Source organism: Mustela lutreola, chromosome 7, assembly GCF_030435805.1.
Source record: "Mustela lutreola isolate mMusLut2 chromosome 7, mMusLut2.pri, whole genome shotgun sequence".
Classification (NCBI taxonomy): Eukaryota; Metazoa; Chordata; class Mammalia; order Carnivora; family Mustelidae; genus Mustela; species Mustela lutreola.
Genome location: NC_081296.1, coordinates 45,170,895 through 45,197,520, shown reverse-complemented (window position 1 = coordinate 45,197,520; position 26,626 = coordinate 45,170,895). Strand labels below are relative to the sequence as shown.

The window sequence follows — 26,626 nt, the reverse complement described above, 5'->3', positions numbered from 1 at the left end:
ATAAGGCAAGAATTTTTCTTCCCTCCTCTAGCTGAATCCTTTGCTTTTTGCCTCTCACATTTCCTTTTCCACGAAGGACAGTCTGTTCATCGTTCAATTACAGACAGTACCTGTTCCCTGCTCCGAGTGATCCTCTCAGACAGCAAATCCGAGTTATTTCTTTCTTCTTCCAGTTCCATCTCCAGCTGAGACACCTTGTCCTAAGAAAGAAGGGAGACACAACACAGTCTTACGGAACTCGCACTGACCCAGGTGGGGTGCATGGATGGCCCTGGGGAATGCAAACCTCCAAGGCAGATCAGAGCTGAGATATCACCAGAGTTTGGGGAAAGGACGCATCTCCTTCTCAGACTGTCAGAAAAACCGTGTGGTATTGCTTTCGTAATGGAAGATGTAATTGTGCATTTCAAAAATTTGTGAAAGGAGAAAAAATATTACCCCGAACCTAACATAAGCCTAAGGACATTTTAGCCTGTTTCCTTCACGTCTTTTTTCCCCCTTAGGAATCAGTAACTTTACAAAGATCTACCGAAGCCTAAGGTCCACAGGTTACCTGTTAAAAGGCAATGTGGGAGCTCAGACATCATCCAAGATACATTTCTTTAAAAATTCCAAGCTCTGGACAATGCTTTCCCTCCTTCCTGCTCAGTTTCCAAGAGCCTTGCAGGAGTAAAGGCTATGATGTACTATTGCCTGTGCCTCTTTTCTAGGGCACCTCAGACACTTCATGCATTATGTAGTCAGTCCCAAATCTGCACCTGAGGAGCACAGGGACAGCAGTGGCCCTGTAATTCCAGAAGAACTGTCATTTCTGTCTTCCTGGCTGGCTCCTCGCTTAACACCACTGAGTGTTAAGAGAAAAGCATGTCAAAGTAGCTGCATTTAGGAAAAAAGACGCTTCTAACACAAACCACCCTACCTAGCATTAGGGGCTTGTGAGGTCTGTGCACAAGTTTCTCCTGTCACCTGCCCATGTATCATATGTCTGGATTAACTCCGTGCCATACCTGCTAAAAAGCAATCGTCATTGTGAGTTTTGAAACATGAGTCTGCAGAAAAACACTGGAAAAACACTGTCTCTATAGTCGTCAAAGTAGGGCTGACAAGCTATGGACGTCTCCAAACGGCCCAAAAATCAGACTTACTCACGTGAATGAGTAAATGTCTGTGAATGCCTTCCCTGCTAGTGAACGACATCTTCAGGGAACCCAGAAAGCTCTCTCCCGTGAGCGGACAGGCTCGAAGACCAAGTTGGAACAGAACGCCGGGCTCTGCTCAGACAGTCCTATTTGTCCTCCGGTCCCTGACACCTTGGAGGCCATCTCAACAAGGATCCCCAAGTGCCGCATTTACATAAAACAGCCACCTGAGTTTCTGCGTTTACAGAAAATGCCTGGTGTTGAGAGAGCTCTTGAGTCCTGAGAATTAATTGGTTAAGTGCTAGTGAAGGAAAAGGCAAGACATTTGTCACGGCGAGACAGTCCTCCCAGCTGCCTCTGAGGGGAGGCAACGCTCCTGCAGCATGCTGCCCAGCGGTAGGGCCTTGAGAGCTGTTCATTTTGTCATTAATGAAGAAATATCTAAAACAGTGCCCAAGGGCAAGGGACGCTCCATCATGTCACTGCTTCTAGACCTTGAGCTGGCAGAAGGAAATGTTCTTTCAGTCAGAATGTTCTAGAAGAAGATGACAACCCAATGCTTAACTAAAAGCACCTCCTCACAGTCCTCTCTTCCTGTCTAAAGTCTGTGCTATTCAAAACCCACCAGGAGCATTCAGGGGTCCATTACACCAAAGGTTCTCACACAGCTGCCCAACATGGCTTTAGCTTGCTTTGAACCAGACTGTCTGGGTCCTTGACAAATCACTTCCTAGTTAACTGGGTTGACCTTAGCTTGCCTTAACATGACCCTCTCTAATGAGATCAGAAATAGGAACTATAGCAAAATACACAGCAATCCTACAAAAGGACAACAAAACCATGCCAGGTTATTCCAGTGTCTAAAAAGGGCCCATCTAATAAAATCTTCAATGGCTGAAACATCCCTCCCTAGATGGAAATTGCTACAAAGAGGTTTTAAAAGTTATTTTTATTTATTTGCAAAATTGAACCTGACATTCCACTGACTTTAAATTCAAACCATCTCTCCCTATTCTTGAGCACTGTCTTTTTATCAAAACCTTGAGAATTTTAACTTCTCCTATAAGTCTGGGAACTGATTCTCTCCCTCTCTAAATTCCACTGGGATGTGGGGTATGTGTGTGTCCAGTGAAGGGGAGGGTGTTCTGGTTTGGGGCTGGGTTTGATCTTGAGGATTATTCTTTTTCATAAGCTCAGGTGGACTGATGTTAGGATTCGTCCTGTCCTGCCCAGGTGCTTGTTCATATTTCGAATCTGTTACTCAATTCCCTTTTTTTCTACCGTGTTGTGTTTTCACCCCGTGAACAGGCCACCCCCAGGTGGTGACCCCAGTGAGCACATTCTGACACACTGTCTTAGACCACGTATATATGGTATATCCAAAAATGAACTGAGCCACAGTTTGCTGCTAGCTTTGGCAAAGCTGGACCATCTGTCAGGGAAAAAAGGGCCAGAGTCAGGAGACAGGAATGGAGTGTGTGGTGTGACAGAGGAGCTGCATGTTCCCAGGAGGTAGGTGGTTTCGGCCTGGGGCACAGCTCAGCCCCTCCCTAGATCTGTGGTAGTTTTGTGGCCTCTGTAGTTGGAAGCACTTCCCAAAGCAACCAACAGAAAATGCACCATCTATGTGCCCTTACGTAAAGCCACCTGGCCTCTCTGGAGCTCGGTTTTGCTTCCTCATCAAGACAAAGAGGACACTGTGCTAAACTGTTTCCACCACTCCTTCTAGCTCTGACATCTCATGAGTCTGAACTACCAGCTTCTTCCTCAAATCAAGAAATGACTTTACTCAGGTCTGCCTGTTTCAGGGAATAAAAACTGAAGGATCCCAAAGGCTCAGGTGTGCACAGAGAGGCCACTTGTCTTGCGCCCCATGCTCACCCTGCAGGGGCCCTGGCTCACGCCCGCATGGCCTACAGACCTCCATCTGCTTGACAAGTCGGCCTCGGTCATCCTTGAGGTGAGTCTTGGCCTCCAGCTCGTATTCCAGGTCCTTCAGCGTCTGCTCCAGAAGCTGCCTTTTTGCGAGTGCTTCGTCTTGAGCTCGCTGGTAGTCCCGAAGCTCCTCCTCCATCAGGCGCACCTAGAAGGAGGGCTGGGTGGTTACCTGGGCTGCATCAGGAGAGCATCTGGACAGACAGCACAGAGGTGGACCCCACAGACGATCAGGGGGTGCCCATATCCTGCAGTCCAGAAAACCCTGAGCCAGTCCTAGCTCCCTCTGGGCCTCAGTTTCCTCTCCTCTAAAAAGCGGCAGCTTCCTAGCTATAGGGAGCAACCCACGGGGTTATAGATTCAATTTTGTACATGTTGGCCAGCATTTTGAAATTTAATAGAACAGAAAATATCAGAGTACAAAGAGATATTGTTTTATGAAACCTCTGTATTAGACCCTCATACATCTGTATGGATGCACGTATTACTGGGTTGCGATGCGAGGTGGAGTTCTTACTATAGAGGTCACGGCCAAAAACACTTGAAAGTCACCGAACTAGGTAAGTGCTTCCCACAGTGCAGGTTATTACCCACCTGTACCAGCATCATCTCAATGGAGGGTCAAAATGAGGGGAAAATTAAAAATGAAATTAATGATCCCAAAACAACTCACAGGCACCAAATCCAATAATACAAACAGACATAGGAGGTGAAACCATCTGCTCTCTAGAAGAAAATCCTACCTCCGCTGTCATAATGCACAGTGTTTTTTTCATCCACAAGATGGCACTGAACTAACAGCTGTGAAGAAAGTGCAACAAAAAGATTGACCCGTGAGGGGTCGTCCCTGTTTTCTACTTCTCTGGAAGGTCCCCGAGGGGACCAGCCACCTCAGCACACTGCATGTTCCTCAAACATCTGCGTGGATTGATTCAGTGAAGACCAGGGCTACGTGTTTTGTTTCCAACTTCCTTCCCACTTGGGGCAGATACAGGGTATTGGGTGACAGCAGTCTTCGGAATAACTAACTAGTCCGGGGCTTTAGTTCCTTGATGACAGTGAGGGGCATACTCCATCAGAGCACAGCGTCCTTTGGGGGTGATTTTCACAGAGGAGTTGGGGACGCCTCAAAGACAGTCTTGCGGGGGTGGGGGGCACCAGGTTAGGACAGTGTCAGAAGCCCAGTGGCTAGACTTTAGGAAACAGGTTCCTGGAAGCTGACAGGAAGCCCTGACCTTTCTGTGAGAACAGCACAGCCTGAAGAAGGCCTCTCCAGATAAAGCCCCTGGTCTGGCGTGGTGCTAACAGTCCGTCCTAACATCTCGCGAGGGCTCTGTCAAAAAAAGCACTCAATGAGGCCATGCCCCAGCGGATGTGGAGAGCGTCTGGGATCACAAGCACTCCTCGCTACGCTAGTGATCCCTTTAAGTAGTCAGAGCTGCCCTTCGCTAAGTGGGTTTCAGACAAAAAAACCAACAGTGAACTCAAGTCTTCATTCTTTAGAGATAACCTTCCTCAGAACTCCTCTGGCTCCACACCAAAGGCAAAACAGGTCAAATGTCTATTGCTCTTAAAGCAAAGAAGGCAGTGCTTTTCCCCGAGGACAGACCCCCTGCCCCCCTTATGTTAATGGACAGCTTTATCTCGGCTCAACCAAAACACAGGGTTGGGGGCCATGAACAGAGGCGAGCTTGAGTTTTCTGAGGATTCATCGTGACCCTGGCTGGATTCATCATGACCCTGGCTTGCCAATTCCAACAACTCCACCGACAGCTCGATGCAGGGCAGTATCTGCCTGCACTTTCCTTCCGGAATGATGAGGTGTCCATCTCTGTCATTCCGACTGAAGCTGTGTCTCACAGGGCTGCACCACTGACAAAAATCTAGGAAGAGCCATCTTTCGTTTTCATCATGAGGAATCTTCTTTTGAATGACTGCTCTTTTATAAACAAGACTGGTCTCCTTTTGACCATAACTAATCTCTCTGGATCTCAGTTTCCTCATCTAACTAGAGAATCTCTAAAGTGTCTTCCAATCCGAAGATTCTGGCAGAACAATAACCATTACACAAAAAGCAACAGGAAGGACTTTGCAGGGGTCATCGTGACCCTGTGATTTTTCTGAAATCAAAGCAGCAGAACCCTGTATTTGTTGGTGTTCTGGCAAATATCCGAATCTCCCCCTCCATCTGCCGTAGAAATACAAATGACTTTCTTTTAATGCCAGAGAGAACTGTGATGTCACTATGCTAATTTCAGTTATGGGGGCCCTGCCTTCATACGCCCCTGCAGCAGAGGGGACCTGTTATCAGGATCCTTTCAGAAACATTCTAGAAGTCTGTAATGAATATCCTTTGTTCTTTCACACAGTACCAACACTGACTCATGGGCGACATTTCTTTGATCATCAAAGATATTAAGTTTGTTTTTAAAGAAAAACTTGTTTTCCTGTGGAATCTTGATGCTCTTGGCCCTGCTTATGCAAAAAAGCAAAACCTTGGACTCTAAAAAAAAAAACCTTAACGTTCGTGTCCAGGATATACAAACCCTCAGCTCTCCAGCCTCATGCGTTATCTCATTTCATTATTAAATCATCGCTATTTGGTGTGTTTTCAAAGAGGTAAAATCAGATGCTCAGAAAATTGGGGTAAGTTGCTCAAGGTTATCCAGCCGGCAAGAGGCGTAACGAAAAATTGACATACACTGTACTTGTGTTTAGAACTTTCAGCTTTCCATTAAAATAATCAAAAACATTCCCATGGTTTTTCTCAGTTCTTTATAAGTCAAGATTGAAGGGAGCGAATACTGGAGGTACTTTGCTCTACTATTTCTAAGTATAAAACTAAAAATATGTTTTAATAATTTCAGGACTCATATATTCCTGAAGATTTCTTTTTGTCCCCATTATCATTGTCCTGAAGCTCACGTCCACCACACACGCTCTCATAAAAGTCTGCTTTATAAATGAACGTCAAAAAGCAATTATTTACTATAATCCATGTTCTAGAGTTAAGTTAAAACACTAGTATACATCAATCCTTAAGACACAGCTGGGTATACCAGTGGTGCTCCACAAATGGCCGCTAAACATTTTAGTCAGAAACTCTTGAATTAATCGAGAAAATGGTAACTTTAAAGTTATGTCAATTTCACCCCAGAGGCCCTGGGACTTTGTGTCTTTGAATGCCATTTGCCTCATGTGACCATCCTAAAGGTTAACACTGAAGAATCAAGTCCAAGTGCTGTCTTCCAATATACCCTGAGTCTCTCCTAGAAGAGGTTCAAGGCAGTCTCCCCGGATACTTTGAACAAAGCGAGGGTGAGGTGGGGGTAAACCAGGAACCGATCTGGCCAGGTATTACCTCATCCTGCAGTTTCATGGCAGTCAGACGTGACTTTTCAGCCTCCAGGGATTTCTCCTTCAACTGCCTTTGCATTTCTGCAAGCTCCCTGCGATTTTTCTCCTTGTACTCATCCAGCTGATTCTGGAGCTCCAGGGTTGATACGCGGGACACCTCAACAATGTCAGCCATCTGGAAGGAATGACATGGGTGTGAGCCCACCCTGTGACGCTCAGCTGGGGCCTGAGAACCAGGTTTGGGTTCCATCGAAACAATACATCTCTTCCTCTTCCTTCTACAACCTCCCCAAAGATTTTGCAAAGCACCTGGTCATGGGCTGTCCAGGCTTAGTCACCTGTAACATGGAAGCAGCAACGAGGAGCGAACAAGCACACCTTTCATGGCTGGATACATAGCCCAGGGTCATGCCCCCTTGCTTTGCCACTTACCAGCTACGTAACTGGGCCATGCACTTAAACCTCACTGGGCCTCTGTGGTGTCCTCATTGGAAATATTAGAATCATCATATCTACCTTACAGGGATGTTGTCAGAATTAATACATAAGGGAGAGAATTCCAGTTACAAAATAGCTAGTATAGTGACTGGTACACAGTAGGTATCAGAAGATGGCAGGCATTCCTGTTGGCTCCTAGAATCGGGGGAGCCCTCAGCTCTGTGCTTCCCCCCTTCTGGGGATTTTAGGGCAGAGGTGGGCAGAGATAAGAAGTAACAACTACTAGACTTTGAAACTGCCTTTCAAGTTCCTGGACAAGAAAGAGGGGTGCAGATGCAGACGTTACCCAGGGTTCTGAATCAGGTAACATTTGTTAAGTCTGCCCTTACGTGCCAGGCTTCTTTGGGTAGTTGCTGAGAGGAGTTGGGCCCAGAATCCAGAGGATACTGGCATTTTCTAGACCAGTTTCCCTTTAACTGGGATTCTCAACAAGTCCAAAGAGCTGCTTCAGGGGACCTGGGAATCTGATGCATGCCTGCTTAGACAAAAGGGCAGGCTCTCAACAGGTCCTCAGAGAGCACTGGGCTCCAGCCCAGGTGTTCTGCTCACATCTCTCGCTCCCCTGGCTCTCACCTCCTTCTGCAGTTTCTCGATGGTCTTGTCCAGGTGCCACCGTTCATTCTCCATCTCGTTCTTCAGTCTCCTTAACTGCTCCTTCTGCTCTGTCTCATCTTTGAGCTTTTCAGACAACTGCTTCTGCTCCTGGGTGGCCCGACTCAGATTTCTCTGCAGACAGCAGGGAAGGGACAGCGCAGTCACCTACTTATTAGGTCAGCCCCAGGAACAGGCAGCAGAGAGAGTTCTGCAGTCACACCTCAAAGCAATCAGACCTGCTACATGGGTGATAAGGAATAGGACCGAAGCAAAGCCATCACAAGACCCAAGGACATGGTTGGTTCTGAAATTCAGGGACCCAAATGCAAAGTTGACTCAGCCAAAAACATGCATGAGAATAAAGGGGCAGACAAAGGATTTATTACAGAAATACAGAAGATGACCAAGGTTGCTTGGGCCAGAGATTAAGGACAGTGTCTGAAAACATGAAATTTCCAAGTTCGTGCTTGCAAAGAGAGGTAAAGATGTACATCAGACAAACCTGAACCAATGTGGCCATTTACATCCTGTACTATACAGCAGTACACCTCATGTTCTAGAATTCCCTCTGCTCTGCAGATGCATCTTAGTTAAAACAACCAAAAATGAATCCATGAGGAAAGAGAACATTGACCCACAGGTCAAGAGTCCACCTGGGTGGAAGGAGTTGTAATCCACAGAATCCTGGGTTGGATGCATACACAGAAGAAAAAGGAATCTGGCAATCCACAGGGAGATAAACTTGATGAATAGTAGGTGTGTAATGGAAAAGACACTAGTTAGAAAAGTGCAAATAAGTGTTGATTAGTGATTCAGCACCAAATCCTAGCACTTACCATAAAATGAAACTATCTTGGGTGCACTATTTCCCTGGGATGCCCTGAAGCTCTCACCTCACCCGGTCACAGAGCCTGACCTTCTTTATGTAAAAACACAGAACTCTAAAACAAAATCCTAAAGTATCTTAAAACGATCGTGCTGGCTTTTTTAAATAGCCGAGTGCTAGGGCCACTGACATAAAGATACCAAGAAGGGGCAGAGCTCAGAAAGGGGCAGCATGACCCAGATCTGGGCTAGATCATCTAGAAAATGGTCTCAGGGACTGAGGGCTGAATGTGAGTTGCTATACGCCTGCTTAGGACTTGTCTTGTGTCCCCGCAGATGCTGTATCTGTACAGTGCTTAACAGTTTACAAGCTGCTCTCACGCGTACCAACTCAGGCCTCTTGAAAACACTCCCAAATCACTTGGGGCACTCCTGGTTTGCAAAGCACAACCAGCCATGCTGCTGGCCAGCCCTGTGACCTGGGGCCAAAAAGCCACCTGTGGAGACCTTCTGGCTCTTCCACTCTGCTAGGACAACTGCACTCAGAACCAGCCAACACAGCTGGGCTGCTGAAGTTAACTGCGGTGGAAAACCAAGGTCAACAAAAGCCATTGGGAGAGAAGAAGGTGGTAAACGGAAGGTCATCAGAAGTTCAGTGTGGAGGCAATTAGCAGGAGTGTGTCCCACTACAGTCCAGCTGGGCATACACCAGAAACAGGGTCACCTCCTGGGATTTGTGTTTGTGCTTGATTTTGTGGTGCTGGAGGGCAAAATGGAGTATGCAGGGTAAGGTAAGCAAGGTATGGTTCCTTGTGTGGGAGAGAACTCTCAATAACGTACCTCAAAATGGAAATTCCCGAAAAGCAACAAATGCAGAAGGACATGAGTGTCTTCCTATAGGATCCAACTCAACCCGTGCCCCTGCAGACCCCCCAGCCTCTCTTTTCCTCCTCCTGGATCCCACTCCTGGAGGCTTCAGGCTAGCAGCCAAGCCAGGCTTGGCTCCAGTCAACCTCCATATGGTGTGTGCATCTCTGTTTCCCCCTTAGCTGAGGCAGGGCTCCCCGTCTGGCCCCGGTCTCCCGTGCCACTGGAGACACCAGACTCGCCCACTCTGAGCCTGGGTCCCCACCCAAAATCCCACATACCCTACCCTGACACTCATACATTTGCCTGGAAGAAATGTTGCTAAATTATTTTAAAAATATTTCTTGTAACTTGCCTCTATTGCAAGGTAGTAAGATCTGTCAAGGCAAGGAAGAGATACCCATCTGGGTATGTCTCATAGCCCAGCTTCACAATGAGGGCTATGATAAGAACTTGGTGGCTGGAAATTAATACCTATCCCCAAAAGTGGTCTAAAGACTTGGTATGTCAGAGTCACAGGGTGAGGACGGAGTATTCTTAACTTTAAATGCAGATTCTAGCCCGTTGTGATGGAATCACAATTTTCCTGACTACCGAGGGCCCATAAATTTAGAGTTAAGAGTTACCCAGAAAATTCTAACATACTTTAAATTTTAGAGATGCTGTTGAGAATAATGTTCTGCCTCCTCAGTCCCTCCAGAAATGTATTCCAATACACCACTGCTGATAAAACGTGTTCCAAACTCACACACTCCCCATTGTGCAGCTGGGAGTTAGGAGTGAAACGCTGTTGCTACAGTGGCTCTATTTCCAAGACCAGCGATACAAGCCCACTAACCAAAATACTGGGACAAAAACAGGCGGGAAAATGATCTGTCCAGAGAACGCAAAACACGGGTTATTTATAGTGAGGTATAGTGAGTCGTACCCTTGAGCTTGAAGACCACTGTCTGTCAAGACACAGAGCCTTTTCCTGTATGACTGAGGAAGGCTCCTGTTAGTTCCTGTTAACAATCCAAGTGGCAGGTGTGCCCACGGCTCACAGGAATGAGAGGCTTGGTCAAACGGAAGCTGGGACTGCGTCTGAGCTGCAATCAGGCATTAGGCAGATTTTCAAATCTGAACCCTGCCCGCTTTGTCAGCCCCTAATCTTTTTCATATGCTCCCTCCCCATCCAACAGTTCTCATGGAAAACGTTAACAATCTCATCTTTGACAACAGCACAGAATCACTGGCTTTGGCCTCCTCAGAAGCGGCCTGAGGAGTGCTTGGTGCTGGTTCTTTAAAGGCCGGAGAGGGTAGGAGGAAGGACATACCTGCATCCCACTGAGGTCTCTGTGCAAACTCATTTTAGAACTTCAGGGCAGACTTTTTTTTTTTTTTTGAATGTACTTCCTACAATCTTGGTAACCTTCAAATGGGAAAAGCTAATTTTCTAAGAATCTACTGATTACGAATACAGATAGCTATCTAGTTTCAAAAAAAAAAAACCGACTTCCCCCTGCTTTTAATAGCTGTTCTGAAGGACCGCACTGTGTGGAGTATGCTTGCCCAGAGGAGAGAGGAAATTGGCTTCTGCCAGAGAGCTGACTCCACACTGCCTCGGGGACCGAGCCTGCCAGCCTTCTCGCACAATTCATATTTTATCTCTGGAAAGCTGTCAAGCTCTTTAATGTCTACACCAGGGTTTCTCTACCTCGGCACCTCTGCCCTTGGGGGCAAGATAATCACGGCTGTGGGGCCATCCTGGTCTTTGTAACACCTTCAGCAGCAGCCCAGCCCTGCCCACTCGACGCTGGGAGCGTGTCCCTGGCTGTGACAAGTGAAAATGTCACCAGACATTGCCAGATGTCCCCCGGTTAAGAACCACAGCTCTAGACTGAGGGTCTGAAACCCAGTGTGGTTCTTACTACAGGAAACTCCCTGCAAGGAAAGGACCCATGGCGATCTATCCATGTCTGTCCCATGCTGCTTCTCCGGCGTCTTTCCTGAGGAGTAAAGACAACAGCTGTGTTTACCTGTGCATCTTCCAGCTCGCTCTCCAGGGTCCTTCTGGCTGATACGGCTTCTCTTTCTTCCTTTCTTGCCTGCACGAGGGCCTCCTCTAATTGCCGGCTTTCACTCTGCAATGACGCCCGGGGTCAGAGTGCACACGGATGCATGTTGTGCCTAGAGAGCGGGCTCAGGGGCGTGAAAGGAATGTGGGAGACATCCCAGGACACAGCCAGCAGCGGGCCCAAGGTGGCACATGACAGGTATGCTCTCAGATGTGTGTGCCCGACTACAGCTCCCTATTCCGCCAGAGGTGAACATGTGAATCATGGGCGTGACTGAAAATACATATCCAGCCTCACGTTCAGAGCTTCGGAAAGAGCAGGTATAGAATGGACGTGGGCACACACAGTTCTGGAAAAGGCTTCCAGGTGATTCTGATGAAGGAGCATTTGGGGAACCCCTGTTGGAACACGTCTCCCCTTACACTGCTTTTGTCCCCTCTTGGACTGCCAGTGCGAGCTCTCACTGCCCCCTGTGCGAGGGTCTCTTGCTAACAGCCTCCCACTTCGAGAGACCCGGCAAACTAAGTAATTGGTGCAAACTGGTGCGGCTTCAAAATCCGCCAACTATGTGTTAAAGAAGAAAAAGTTACCATGCGTGACAATGTCTGATGGTGGTATTAGGACCAGTGTTAAAAAGTGGAGGGTGCCTGACGTCTGGGTGAGCGGGGACTCTGGTGTTCCCCACTCTGACCTCATCAGCCCCGTTCCCACCTCCTCGACAAGCTCACCTCCCATTTATGCCATCACAGAGGAACAGCAGAAAGGGGCTGCCGAGACGATGTGGTCACCATTGCTTCCACCTTTCCTACTAAATCGTGATAGTAAATCCCCTTGCGTTTCCAAATCCACAGACACAGGAAAAAGGAAGGATCTGCAGCAGCCAGACCTGGGTGGGGGGCCCAGAGAGCCTTACCTCGCACTTCTTGAGCATTTCCTTTGCTCGGGCCTCGTCACCCTTCATGTCGGCAATCTGCTCGCACAGGCTGGCGACGCGCTGCTCCAGCTCCTCGATGTTGCCCCGCAGCTTCTCGTTCTCCTCCTGCAGAGCCTTCACGTGCATTTCAGCCCCCTGCTGGCTCTGCTCTGACGCGCTGCTCCGACTGGCCAGGACCTCGACGTTCTGTTAAAGACACGGATCGGGGGCACGCGGGAACCGCCATCAAGGGGCTGTCCCCGGCTGCGAGCACGGCTGGCATTTATTAAAAACCCGCGACGTGCCAGGCCCCGTGCGCAGCCAGGGGTCGACATGCTAGAGCCTGGAGGCCAAGTCCAGCACGTCACCTGTTATTAAAAATAACGTGTTCCTGGAGCATCGCCACGTATGCTGGTGAGCACACTGTCTGTGGCAGCTTCCACGCCGTAGCCGTAGCCGCGGAGCGGGGAGAGCCCGACGCCGGCAAGGGAAGGCCCCTGGTGCTGCAAAGTCTCAAATATTCACTCCCTAGCCCTGTACAGAAAACTGTCATCACCTTTACCTGCATTAAGTCTTTGACACGGGACTTCAAGCTTTTAAGGAACTCTAGGCCACGGGTACTATCACTGTTTTAGAGACAAAGAAACGAAGACTTGGATAGATGAGGAACTCGCCCAACGTCACTTAGGAGGAAGTGCACCTGGGAAGACCAACTCCAGAACCTGTTCTTGGGAGTACTGCCTTCTGCCAAGTCCACATCCCTGACCCCTCACCAAGGGCAGGGCCCCTTGGCGGAAGTTCTGGATGAAGGACAGTTTCTGTTTACAGTTTTTTAAGGTCCAATACAAAACAGAAATTAAAATTCACTTGAATTATGATAGAGGTCCTCGTGCAAGCTCTGGGCACCATCTTCTAAAAATGAGCTCTGGGCTGCCCAAAATTCCTAACAGAAAGACATGGCGACAATTACAGTGTGGTTACTGCTGATTCCCAATGTTGCCTGGGCTTTGTTTTTTGGTTTTTTTTGGGGGGGCTTAGTAATGAAGTGATAAATGGCCTTGTCCAGAATTCCACTTCTCCCAGAAGATCTCTCGCCTCCCATTTCTACACTATTCTAAAGAGGCCAACGTCAGCAAATCAGATCCTCACGCAATAGCGGTGCAGATGCCTACAAGGAAGGGAAGGCCCAGTGAGGACAAGCGTTGGCTTTGAAAGTTATGTCATGCCCCTGGGGAGAGCTATCTGCAGGAACTGCTTGTTTGCTTGCATAGCCTTCCAGAAAGATCTTTAAATCTCTTGACAGTAAGCTATATTATCCTGAACTTAACCAGTTAGAGAATTTCAGAAAACAGAGCATCTTTTCGAACGCAAATGTTTAATTCTATTCATCTGGGAACACCCATCACAGTCAAGCCACTGGGTCAGAACACAGCTGGTGTCCCAAAGGAGAAAACTCAAGCGCCCGACCACTAAGGGTTCTCAGGACCACTAGGGCACCCTTTCCTACCGAAACCAGCAAGATGAACAAGGAGAAATAAAGTGTGGTTAAAAGCCTGAGGAAGGATCCAAAGAATCCGATAACTGGTCAGACCAGGGAAGGAAAAAAAAAAGTCTAGATTGCCCATTCCTGCCCTAACTTTCCCATTAAAGCATGAGACTACAAAGCTAGAGTTATAAGACAGCAAGGCACTGGCGTTAGAATAAACCTACAATTCAGTGGGACAGAACTGAGAGCCCCCAAGCAAATCCAACATTCACAGTCGATTGATTTTCAACAAGGGCACCAAGAAAATTCGATGGGCCAAGAAGAGTCTTCAGCAAAGGGTGGGGCAGCTGGAGATTCACAGGCAAAAAGATGAAATCGACCCCCTTTCCTTACACCAAACACAAAAACTAACTCAAAATGGATCACAGACCTACATGTAAGACTTAAAACTATAAAATCCTTAAAAGAAAACATGGGGGTAAATATGTGTGACCTTGGGTTAGGCAAAGTCTTAGATGCCATCCCAAAAGCACAAGCAGAAACAACGAAAAGTTGGGCACTTTTGGGCTACCAGTGAGACCATCAAAAAGTGAAAAGACAACCCATAGAATGAAGAAAACAGTTATAAACCCTCTATCTGATAAAGGGCCCATATCTAGAATATATTTTTAAAATTCTTCAATAATAAAAAGAGAACCCAATTTAAAAATGGGCAAAGAGGGGCACCTGGGAGGCTCAGTCGGTTAAGCATCAGACTCTTGGTTTTAATTCAGGTCATGAAATTAAGCCCTGTGTCAGGCTCTGTGCTAGGCATGGAGCCTGCTTAAGAGTCTCTCTCTCTGCCGCCTCTGCTCCTCCCCTACCCCCATGCGCATGCGCAGTCCCTCTCTTTAAAAAAAAAAAAAAAAGAAAAGAAAAGGTGGGAGCAAAAGGATGTGAGTCAGCCCCTTTCCAAAGAAGAGCTACAGAAGTCCTACAAGCACCTAAAAAGATGCTCAACGTTATCAGTCATCAGCAAATGCAAATCAAAACCATAACGAAGTGCCACTTCGCACCCAATCAGGAAGATAACAGCAACGGTTGAGGAGAACTCGGAACCTTACACATTGCTGGTGCGAGTGTGAAACGGCGCCGCCACTTCGCGAAACAGTTTGGCAGTTCCTCACAAAGTTAAACAGAGCTACATGACCCAGCAGTTCCACTCTCAGTGTATACCTAAGGGAAATGAAAACACGGGCCACACAAAAGCTTGCACAGTACATCACAGCAGCATTATGCCTGACAGCCGAGGAGCGGAAACAACCCAACGATCCAGCGAGGGATAAAAGGGCAAACAAAATGCAGTATATCCACATAACGGATGAGGTACTGACCCACACTACAACATGGATGAATCTTGGAAACGTTATGCTTGGGGCGCCCATGTGGCTCAGTCGGTTAAGCATCTGCCTTTGGCTTGGGTCATGATCCCGGGGTCCTGGGATCGAGTCCTGCATCGGACTCCCAGCTCCACGGGGAGTCTGCTTCTCCCTCTGACCTTCTTTCCTCTCATGCTCTCTCTCTCAAATAAATGAATAAAATCTAAAAGCAAAAAAATTGACAGTGGTGATGGCAACGCAACTCTAGGGGCATACTTGAAACAGGTGACTTATATGTCAGAAGAAGTATGTCTCAACACAGCCAGTGGAAGACAAAGGAACCCGGGCTACAGAGTCAGGAGAGAGGGGAGAGGCGAGGTGCCGACCTCGGTAGTCTGAGGTCCTGAGGCACCAGGGAGAGGAAGAGCAGGTTGCACATTCCAGCCTGTGTATGAGCACATGCATGCAGTCACTGCTCTCTTGTTCACCCAGAAATCTCTGAAAACCACGTCTGGTGTGACCTGAATTGGGGCCTAACTGGCCCCCTGACGCTGTGTGTGATGTCTAGGACTTGGTATACTCTCCGATCTCAAGTGGTGGACGTCCCTCCTGAGGCCTGAGGGAGCTCAGGCCAAGAGGATCGGCCGGGCAAGGGAATGGCCAAGGGGGGCAGTGGGGCTCTGCTCCAGGGTCAGCCTTCAGTAACACAGGCGGGGTGTGCCTCCAGGGGCTCTGCGTGGTCGGAGAGGCTAAGTCCTGTTTGCACGCACTGTCAAGTGACAGTATGTTTTCCTCTGCATCTTCCTAGAGGGGAAGACTACATTATGTTTACAAATAAATTTACCTTAAACCTCTGTTAGCATACTTTTCTAGAACCCCTCCCCATCCCTGTGTCCCACGCCCCATATACACCCAGGCCTCTATTTTATATCAAGTCCATAGGCCCAACTTCCTTTTCTGGCAACCATACCTGATCCCCATCATATCCCTTTGTTCAAGGCAAGTCCTCCATGACTTCCCAGCAGAGGAAACAAAACTGGTCTTGAGGACCTCCTAAAGCACCCCCTTCCAACTCTGAGCCTTGGCCTAGGCATCACCTTTTCCAAATGCTTACTCCTGTGTCTCAGGAATGGGGTGAAGGGCAGCAGAGCTCTACAGGGCCCAGAGCCGGTAAGGACTGACTCAGGACGAGGTCAGCAGAGACAGTACTGCTGACCTCGCTCAAGTTCCTATGAGCCTTTGATCTGAAGTCCTGTCTGTCTGCAACAAGACTACAGTGGCTGTTACAGCATTAGTAAACTAAGGAGCTCACCATCTCTAAAGATTCATTTAGCCGTTATCACATTACTAGTGTAATATCTGCTTTTTTAAAAATTAACATCTGGGGCGCCTGGGTGGCTCAGTGGGTTAAGCCGCTGCCTTCGGCTCAGGTCATGATCTCAGGGTCCTGGGATCGAGTCCCGCATCGGGCTCTCTGCTCAGCAGGGAGCCTGCTTCCTTCTCTCTCTCTCTCTCTCTCTGCCTACTTGTAATCTCTCTCTGTCAAATAAATAAATAAAATCTTAAAAAAAAAAAAAAAAAAAAATTAACATCTGATGTCTTATTAGCCCCAGGGGTACAAGTCTGTGAATCATCAGGCTTATATACTTCACAGTACTCACCATAGCACATACCCTCCCAATGTCCATCAAAATTTTAACTATTATTCATTCCAGCAAGTAGTCACAAAGTGTCAGCAAAAACCAACTCTAAGGGACACCTGGGTGGCTCAGTGGGTTAAGCATCTGCCTTAGGCTCAGGTCATGATCCAGGGTCCTGGGATCAAGTCCCACATCAGGCTCCTTGCTCAGCAGGGAATCTGCTTCTCCCTCTCCCTCTGTCTGCCACTTCCCCCTGCTTGTGCTTTCTCTCTCTTTCTCCCTCTGAGAAATAAATAAAATCAAGAAAACAAAAAACAAAAAAACCCCAACTCAAATTTCTCTGCCACTCCAAAAGTTTGGAAGCACCTTGTAGTCATCACCACAAGGGCAAAAGTAGCAGATGTGCTATGTTCTTTGTTTGTCAAGACTGGACCATCCCTTAAAATGGCACTGAGATCATCTCTTCACCTTTCAGGCGGCCAAGGTCAGAAGGCGGTGGGTGGTGTGAGGTCAGAGGTTCTCCTCGTGCCACAGCTGGGGGTGAGGGAGGGGGGCTGGAAACTGGTATAAGGTCCGGGGGGGGGGGGCAATGTGGTAGTATTAATCAAAATTATAACGTATATTGCCCGTGACTCCACACCTCCTCTTCTCCCACTCATCCTACATGTGTGCAAAGTGCCACAGAAACAAGACGATAAACTGTGGCATTATAATAGCAAAGGATTGAGCTGAACTAAATCCAACTGATGGGGCATTTGTTAAACAAGTTACATCCGTTCAATGATAAGCTGTGCGGTGGAAAAAAATAAAGGAACGAGGAAGTGAGGAAAACACAAGGGACAGAACGAGACACAGAAGGGAGGTTTACATAAAAGGAAGGCAATGAGATAACTAGGTCATCCCCCGGCTACCCGAGAAACGGGTCGCACGGGCTGGCCGTAAGGAAGGGAAGCAGTGTTATGGAAAGGACAGGGATATAATCCATTGCGAACTTTCTTGTGACTCTTGAACTATGGAACTTCAAGAGATATTACATTTTTAAAAAATAAATACTCATTTTCTTGGAAGAGACTATCCATGCCCACAGGCACTTGGGAGGGCAACCGCCTCCCTAGCCCAGTTTTCGCCTCCTCCAGCCGTGAGGAACCCTTCCCCGACACATTCGCAGATACGTCTGGGCCCTGAGAGATAGCGGAGCCGAAGCCCCGGGAGCAGCTGTACAAACAGCGGAGAGCCAACGAGATCTCCCACGCGGGTTTACATAGCTCAGAAATTCCTTTTCACCACATATAGCTGGCAGAGTGGAAAAGGCCCAGATGGCCCAGGAGTTGCGCTTATGTGAGCACATCTCCAAAATTCCCACCCAGCAACCCGAAGGGAGAGACATCCAATGTGGACTGATGAGAGACATCCAAGGGGCTGCAGAGAACTGCCTTTCAAGGTTTGGGTTTTTCCAACAAAACTGCCTATAACATTTTGCCTCTGACACCACGGTGTGTTTCATTCTATTCCAGGCCTCTTTTTATATTAAGATCCAGTGCCCATGGGGCTCTGGAAGAGGGACCACGTCTCCCCTGCAGCTGTGCTGAGCCCTCTCCTCCTCAGCAAGCCCCTCCACGTACGCCTGTCTCAACCCACCTAAAGCAGACGTAAACCACCTCAAGAAAGGAGTTCTCGGGAAGGAGTTCTCGGTTGGCGAGAGCAGATGCAAACCCAGGCTGTGCCCATTCCGCTGCAAAGCATCTTTTAGCCTCACAGAGCCTTGCTTCTCTGACTTGACAAAAGCAGATGAAGTTACCTCCTGGTTCACTGTTGTCCCTATCGAGGCAGGAGTCCTCGCCACTGACAGGATTACCAAGCCCACGAAACCCACGTATGTTCCCCAAAGGGCAGGACTTGGCACAGTTCGCTTACTGGGGTTCTAAATCCTCAAACTTGGCTTCCGACCACAACCTGCACGTTTCGGGCAGCTACATGTCATAAGGCTGTATTTCCCCAAAGAGAGACCTGAGATCTTCTAGTGGTCTTTCCAGGACAACTGCACTGGACCCTTCTCTCATTCCAAGGGCAAATCAGGTTTCTGGGTTGGCTAATTCATTAAAAACTTAGCCTCATTTCCAGTCGAGGATGGTCTGCTAAACTAATGGCAACGAAGGAAATTTTTCAAAAATAGGCAAACAGCATGTTTCAGTGTGCTGAATTTCCACTACTTTCAAAATAGTTGACTTTTAAACATATGCTCCAATTACTATTTAAAAGGGGAGGAAAGGACATACAACTGTATCACAAAAAAAAAAAAAAAAAAAAAAAGGCAAAATCCCAGTTTTTGCCGGGTACCACCATTCACTGCAAATGACTCGCTTATAAAATTGGCCCATTTCCATGAGTTAAAGCCCACATTTAGAAATGCTCACATGTCCTCTGGAGCCACAGGAAACTTTTATCCGTGACGAGCACAAAACTCCCAAACAGAGGCAGAAAAAGCCACGCCTGCGTGTTTGTTCTGATCCAAAGGCGCTGATGCACTTTCCTTGCAGGAACAGACACCATGTGGACGGGTTCACTCCTGGCTTGGCGAGAGCAGACCTAACACGTGGTCATAGCGGGCTTTACTAATTAACAAGGCCTCTGGCATAGCAAGCTTTTGTCCCTTTTCTGTCTCCCTGTTTTGCTGAACGAGTGAAAACCCCTGAGGCATGGAGGCCAGGAGTCCAGGCAATGGAATGTTGGTCTGCCTGTTCCACGCCACTGGCCGCCCCCACACTCCCGTGTTTTGAGGCTGCGGGATCTCAGCCGACGGCGACCCAGAGTGGCCCCTGGGTCAGGCCATCTGCTGGAGGTTCCTGCCTTTTCACCATCACAGCTGTGGATGTCCACTTTCACCTCCCCAGGGAGCACCTGGGGCCCAAACAGCCAGTCCCTTTCTCACTTGGAATGTAGGAGAACCGGGTCCCCTGTGTGGCATCCTCAGCATCCCCCTCACAGGAGCAACAACTAAGCAGCATACATTGTAGTCATTAGCCTCTCATTTCATCTCTTTCCCTTGCTGTCCATGAATTTCCATGATGTAAAGCCTCCAAGCCAGGACTTTACACTTGCCTGAGCCTCAGACTTACCTGGGGATTCTCGAGAAAAGCTCACTCTGACTCGGGAAGCCTGGGATTCTGCATTTCTTTTCTTTCTTTTTTTTTTTTAAGATTTTATTTATTCATTTGACAGACAGAGATCATAGTAGGCAGAAAGGCAGGCGGGGGTGGGGGAGCAGGCTCCCTGCTGAGCAGACAGCCTGATACAGGACTCGATCCCAGGACTCTGAGATCATGACCTGAGCTGAAGGCAGAGGCTTAACCCACTGAGCCACCCAGGCACCCCGGATTCTGCATTTCTAACAAACCTCCAGTGAATGCCAAAGATCTCACTCTGAGTGGTGAGGTTAAGACAGAGGAGAAGCTGTTGTGACCTTGGGGCATTCCTATGGAGGTCCACAGCATAGGCCTCAGCTGTTCAAGTCCTCTGAGCTTCCTGCTCTGATTCCAGGGCCCAGTGTGGGCCATCAGGTGACTTGGACGTGACCGCAGGCTTTGCAGCCAGCCCACAATGGGACTTATGCAAACCTTTGACCCCTCTGAGCTCAGTTCACACCATTAAAGAAGTGTAACAAGTAACATTAGCTCTGAATAGGTCAGAAAATTAAAACAAGGTAAGAGATAGAGAAGCTTGAAAAAGCGGGCATCCCTACACTCACGGAGAGTGATGGGGTTTCCCTTCTTCCTCGCTGACTCTGCCTACTTACCATTTTTTGGGCAGAGTGGGGTTGAGCCACAGAAAAACACCATCTCTTAAATCCCTGCTCTACATCAGAACTTCCGAAAATTCTCTCACTACATTTCCCAAATGCCAACAGCATTCCTTCCCCATGTATCTGCGGTTCAGAACAGAATTGGTTATACAGTTGGACTCCACCGTGAGAGGTTTGTTTGTGTTTTGGCAAGGGAGCAGCACACGAGTGACACAGGAACCCATGTGGCAAAGGGAACAGTGGAGAAGTTGAGGGTGTTTATTATCCGAACCCCAAATATCTTCAAGGAAGTGCTGATGCCAACAGCAGGCACAGCGGTTATAAGATGTGGATTCTGGACCAGACTCGGCTAACAGTTCGCTCTGTAAGGCACTCAGGCCAGTCCTTTAACTTCGTCGGCCTGCCGTTGGCTCTCTTGTTCATGATTGGGCTCATTCCAGTGTCCCGCCAGCTCTCACAGTCTGGGATTCTAGAATGAACTTGAAGAAACTGGGGCAGTCATCAGGCAATCGTGGAATTCAAGAATTCCAGAGGCTTTACTCATTTAACATCATGCTTCAATTTCATTTTTGCAAAGGCTGCCAGCTAATCTCAGATCCTTTTTACCGGTGTCTGTACCCTGGCTTCTGGCCGTGAGGACCCTTATCCAAAGGTGGGCAACTTCTGGCCACGGAGTGGAACAAAGTGCCACTTCATTGCTTTGACTCACCGAGTTTCAATGTATTATATTTAAAGAAGATACCGTTTATATCCCGTTTTTCTCACTGCCCTGGTGGTAGTCTTCCTTCTTACCAAACCACCTCAAAGATACTCCCTTTTCAACAGATTCAATTACCCAGTTTTCTCTACATAACTGTGTGATTACAGAGGTTAAAAATATCCCTGGTTTTCTTCACAATATTCTTGTGAAGTAAGTCAATATAATTCCCTTTAAATACTTAAGAAACCTGCAAGATTTGCTCTCAGACATGGCCTGTCATGCAGACACAGGTCCCAGACACAAGTTACACTAATAAAATACCTCACATTTGTTCACAGAATGCATTTGACATAGGTTCTCATTTAAGCCATGCAACAAGCCTAGAGAGATACGCAAGATGGGGATAAAAACACCTCTGATAAAAATACTCGGGCCCCCAAATAGGTCAAGTGCTTTTCCCAAAAAGCTACATGCTCACCAGTTTAGGCTTTGACATACGGTATGATTGCACTGAGAGGAAAGGTCCAGAACGGGCAAATCCACAGAGAAAGAGAGTAGATTAGTGATTGCCAAAGGACCAGGGAAGGGGGGATTCAGATGATGTAAGGGGGCTGCTTCACCTGGGGGTGAGGGACAGTAGCTATGGGTGCCCAACCTTGTGAATACATAGACGTCATGGACTGTACATTCTAAAAGAGTGAAAATGCTGAATTTCACGCTAGGTGAGTGATATGTTAATAAAAACAAAAGAAAAAGAATTCTGGCCTTGGCATCAGCTGACCTGACCCAGCCCCTCTTGCTCCTCTCTAAGCTTGGTTTTCCTGTTGTTCTAATCACGAAGGGGGCATTGCTCCAAGCAAGAGCGATGCCCTGGGCGCACGGTAAGAATTGGATCAATGACAGCTGCACATTAAGTTCAGGTAGCCAAGGGGACACTGGGTGGTTCCGTTGGTTAAGCACCTGCCTTTGGCTCAGGTCATGATCCCAGAGTCCTGGGATCGAGCCCCGCATCAGGCTCCCTGATGAGCTTCCTCCCCGCTTCTCCTTCTCCCTACTGCTCCCCCTGCTTGTGCCTGCTCATTCTCTTGCTCTCTCTCTGACAAATAAATAAAATTTAAAAAAAAAAAATAGTAAATTCAGGTAACCCAAAGTCACACAACCAGGAGTTATATCCAGCTTCAAATCCCTGTCTCTGATCTCTGCTACCTGCTTCTAGGTTCTTCCAAGTACAGCAGCAGCTTCATTCACCCAGAGAAAGGAGAAGATTGATACCTGGCAACTGTGGGGTTTGGCGATGTCCACACACCCACCCACCCTGATTTAAAGCCAGTGGGAGGAGAAAGGAATATGCAGTTATATCATGCAAGGAGTTTCAAGGCTCTAAAAGAGCCTTAGGTTATAAACTTTTGGGGTTTTTTTTTTTAAATTTTTGTAAGATTTTATTTATTTATTTGAGAGAGATGGGGAGTGTGAATGCACAGGTGGGGGGAGGGGCAGAAGGAGAAGCTGACTCCCCGCTGAGCAGAGAGCCCCACGCGGGACTTGATCCCAGGACTCTGGGATCATGACGTGAGCGGAAGGCAGCTGCTTAACCCACTGAGCCACCCAGGTGCCCCAGGCTATAGCTTTTAATTATGCTTTTGCCTTTATTCATGTTTTATACCACTCCTTAGAAAGTTCTTACAAAATTTTCCCCAGCGTCCCTGGGTCCTCTCAGTTTTCAGGGTATAAAAGGAGCCTCACGTCATATTTATAAGACAGCACTTCCCTCATCCTGAGGGCCGCTGTCTAAGGTGATCTCGGAACCAGCAAGTAGCAGTTCTTGTTTATGGAACCCAACATCCTCCCGCCCTGTGGCTGTTCCTGCGGGGAGCTGCTAGCTGGCCGAAGGGACTGCCCCCACCCGGCGTCATGCACCTAGAGTTCTGTGTCACCAGGAAAATATTGGGGGGGAGGGGACGGGCAGGAAAAAAGCACCCAGTTATTTTGTCACCGACAGGCCAGACAGCTTTCCAAATGGTTAAAATCAGCTCGCTGTCAACACACACATGCCCAACAGGTTGAACAAGATTTTTAAAGAGAGAAGATAAACAAGCAGGTTCTCCAGAGCATTGCCAAGGCAGAGTTATGGCGACCCTCCGAGATTAACCAAAGGCTCAATCTAGAAGCCAGTAGGTCCTAATTGCATTCACAGTTCTATACTGTTCCCTTCCCAGAAATCTAGTTACTATGAAAGCTGAGCCTTCAACTTTTCCATTTTGCTGCTACCGTACTTCTACACATACGGAAAGGATTAACCTGAAATTGGAGAAATCACTCCATTTAAAAATTTTGAATAAAAATTCTTAGACCAAGAACTCTCAATCAGATGACCGTTCCCATATGTGCCTCTTCTAGCCCCCAAGCTAAACCAAATTTCCATGCAGAGAATTGTCCTCTTCTGCCTTTGTCCCCCATTTCTGTGGCTGAACAGGGACAGGACAAAGAAAAGCAACTGGCTGGACCAAAACTCTCCCCAAGCTTTGAGGCTGGTTCCCACAATAGCCAGGATTAAGACATACGACAAGGATGACCTTTATTTATTTCCTCCTTCAAAGATGTTGCCTGTTTCCTGGGACAGGGCTGAGCAGACTGAGCTGCTATCAAGCCTACGCAGGATCCCCGGGCCCTTCCCTGCGGACCCGCCTGCCGGGGTCGGCAGCCAGCTCTCACAAGCAGAGGGAGCACAGCCAAAGAGGGATGTCCTAATCCAGGTGCTAGGGTCACCAGCCCCCTCAGAGTTTTGGCGCCAATAACAACTTCTCTGAATCACGGTTTGGTTTTCTTACAAGCAAGGGTGGTGTGTTATGGATCCATTCACTGCCCGGATCAGGGAAAATGAAAAATAATGGTGCCAAGTGTCCAAACACCAGTCACTGAATAAACAGCAGTGTCCAGGAAAGAGTGAGTATGTACCACCCAGAAGTTATAGAACAGAAATCGTAGATTTCCTTCACGACAGAGGCTTGAAGGAGGCGTGGTGAGTTTCTGGCCTCCTTCCCCTCAGACCAACTATCTCTGAGCCATGGCTGCTGGCACAACTCTCACTCGCCAGCGTAAAGAGAGAACAAAATGTCACCTTTCCTGTCAGAAAAGCTGGCCAGGTCCCAGCTCTAAGAGCCACTTCCTGATCCACAAATGCCCCTCCCACGGCTGCAAAAATCACGGGCCAGGGTGCCCCAATAACTCTGATGAGCCAACCTCCACCCACACCCTGCCATGACCCCCAGGAGGAATGTAACACGAGCAAGAGATAGACTTTTCTTCGTTAAGCCCCTGAGATGTGGTTATTGCAACATAACTCAGCCGATCACATCAGGGAAAGCCCTACTACGTACAGGTTCAGCCTGCCCGTCTCCAGTCCCCAGAGAAGAAAACTCTAGGTCTAGGACAAGCTTCATCCTAAAGAGCCCATGGGGCTGTCACAAGGAAAGATCATGGGCTTCTGGAGTCAGGCAGACTTGAGTTCAAATCTTGACCCTGCCACCCATGGCCACGGGACTCTGAGCCAGTCCATTGGCCCTGAACTGATCTGCAGTGTTTCCAACTTTGACATGGCAATTCTATTACCCGGCACACGAGGTCATGGTGGGGATGAAAGGTCACGAATGTGAAGAACACAGCATGTGGCCAGCCATGCAGTATGCACTAAAGAAACAGCAGAGAACGTAGTGACCCACACACCATTGTCTTCGCCCTGCTCTGACCACTTACCAGCTGTGCACCGGGAGCCTCTGCTTCCTGCTCTGCAAAATGGGCGAGTAGTGCTGTGCCCACTCTCAGGGTGGCCGCAAGGGCTCCGTGTGAGTGGGTCTAGGGGCAGCTGCTCAGAAAGTGAGACTACCCCACCTTTCTCCAGCCTGTCCCAAGGGAGCCCTAGTGCACCGAGGGCCAGGGAGGCTGTGACCCCCGGTGCCTGGAAGGCCCAGTCCTTGACCGGCCTTCTGCCCTGGACTCCCAGTTGCTCTCTGGGCACTGGCCTCGTCCCCCAGCCCCAGCCAACCCACTGGTTGCCATTTACCAGAGCACAAGCACTGCTTCTGCTAGGGACTCTGAACTTGGAGACCTACCGAACTGCCCCCTGAAGTTCCCTCACCAGCCCAGGGGACCTATGAATTTGAGAAGTCACCTTGAACATTATCCACAAAGATCTGGGCACTGGTCAGGGGAGGTCCCTCCCCGAGGCTCCCACTGAAAATTCAGAGAGGGAGCCTGGCGGGCCCTCTCTGCGCGAGCGTCAACATAGCACTCAAGCGAGGCTCTTAGAACAACTGGCCACACACCGAGGACAATCTGCCATTTGCCACCAGAGTCCCGGCCAAACACTTGGAGGGTCCTGAGAGCTGTGTCCGTGGACAGTGACTCAATGAAATGCTATCGTGGGTCCTGACACATCCCAGATTCTCAGAAGGCTCGGAGAGTGGCCTACATGGAAGGAATGCTGGAGGCAGGACGGAGCCCGCAGCCTTGTCCCAGGGCAGCCCCTTGCCTGCTGTTCAACCTGGGGCAAGTCACAAGCTCCCCTGAGCCTCCTTTCCACAGCCATCAAATGTCTAGGGCAAGACAATCCAATTATGGATTTAAGCACACCCACTGAGGGACTACACTGGATAATTACACGAGTTGTACGTAGGAGGCACAGTGCCATTCTTAAAGAGTTTAAAGTGCCACAAATGCATTAAACATGTTCACAATTAAAATATAAGTAATCATGGGACGGCTGGATGGCTCAGTGGGTTAAGCCTCTGCCTTGGGCTCAGGTCATGGTGCCACGGTCCTGGGATCCAGCCCCGCATCAGGCTCCCTGCTCAGCAGGAAGCCTGCTTCTCCCTCTCCCTCTCCCCCTGCTTGTGTTCCCTCCTCTCTCTCAAATAAATAAATAAAATAAAAATTTTGTTTAAAACAAAATGAAATATAAGTAATCACAGCCTGAAGAGAGGGTTGTGAGCACGGCGGTCTCATGGCCTCCAAGACCGCGTCTGTCTCTGTGATTAAGAACATGGCGCCTGCAGGGCAGATAAAGTTTATTTCCTCTCTCTGGCCCACCAAAGTTTCCATTTCTCCAGATAAGTTAAAACAGACCTGGATATTATTCATTCGTTCATATCTGACTCATAAAGTGGTACAATGTCAGCACTATTTGAGACACCCAATTTCTCTGGTTCAAAGCCCTATCTGAATCTCCAATACCCCCCGTCTCTGTCTACCCCCGCCATGTGTCTAGCAGATAAGCAGCCATCAGTCTCAGCTTCCAGGGGCTGGAAACACACTGCCTCTCAAAGCGGGCCCTTCCGTTTTCTGACAGCTCTCAGCCATGAAAACATCTTCATGCTGAGCTGATGATATCTACGTTCCTACACGTCACTGGTACCAACCAAGAATGATACAGTCCTTCCTCACGATGACAGCGGTACCAACA

The 26,626-nt window shown here is 48.4% G+C and overlaps 1 protein-coding gene and 1 long non-coding RNA gene across 3 annotated transcripts in view; one reads left to right on the top strand and one right to left on the bottom strand.

Annotated features, from left to right (window-relative positions):
• LOC131835857 (uncharacterized) overlaps positions 1-26,626 on the top strand; it is a 253,951-nt gene that overhangs the window by 24,614 nt on the left and 202,711 nt on the right. The gene's annotated exons all lie outside the window — the stretch shown is intronic.
• The window catches only part of CGNL1 (cingulin like 1), a 162,143-nt gene that overhangs the window by 18,529 nt on the left and 116,988 nt on the right, over positions 1-26,626 (bottom strand). For both annotated transcript variants that reach the window (XM_059180605.1, XM_059180604.1), the window contains 6 exons: positions 12,186-12,392; positions 11,234-11,338; positions 7,503-7,655; positions 6,436-6,606; positions 3,061-3,222; positions 111-200 (listed from right to left, as the gene is read on the bottom strand). In XM_059180605.1, coding sequence (XP_059036588.1) covers positions 111-200; positions 3,061-3,222; positions 6,436-6,606; positions 7,503-7,655; positions 11,234-11,338; positions 12,186-12,392 — 888 coding nt within the window. The remainder of the gene's footprint in view (positions 1-110; positions 201-3,060; positions 3,223-6,435; positions 6,607-7,502; positions 7,656-11,233; positions 11,339-12,185; positions 12,393-26,626) is intronic.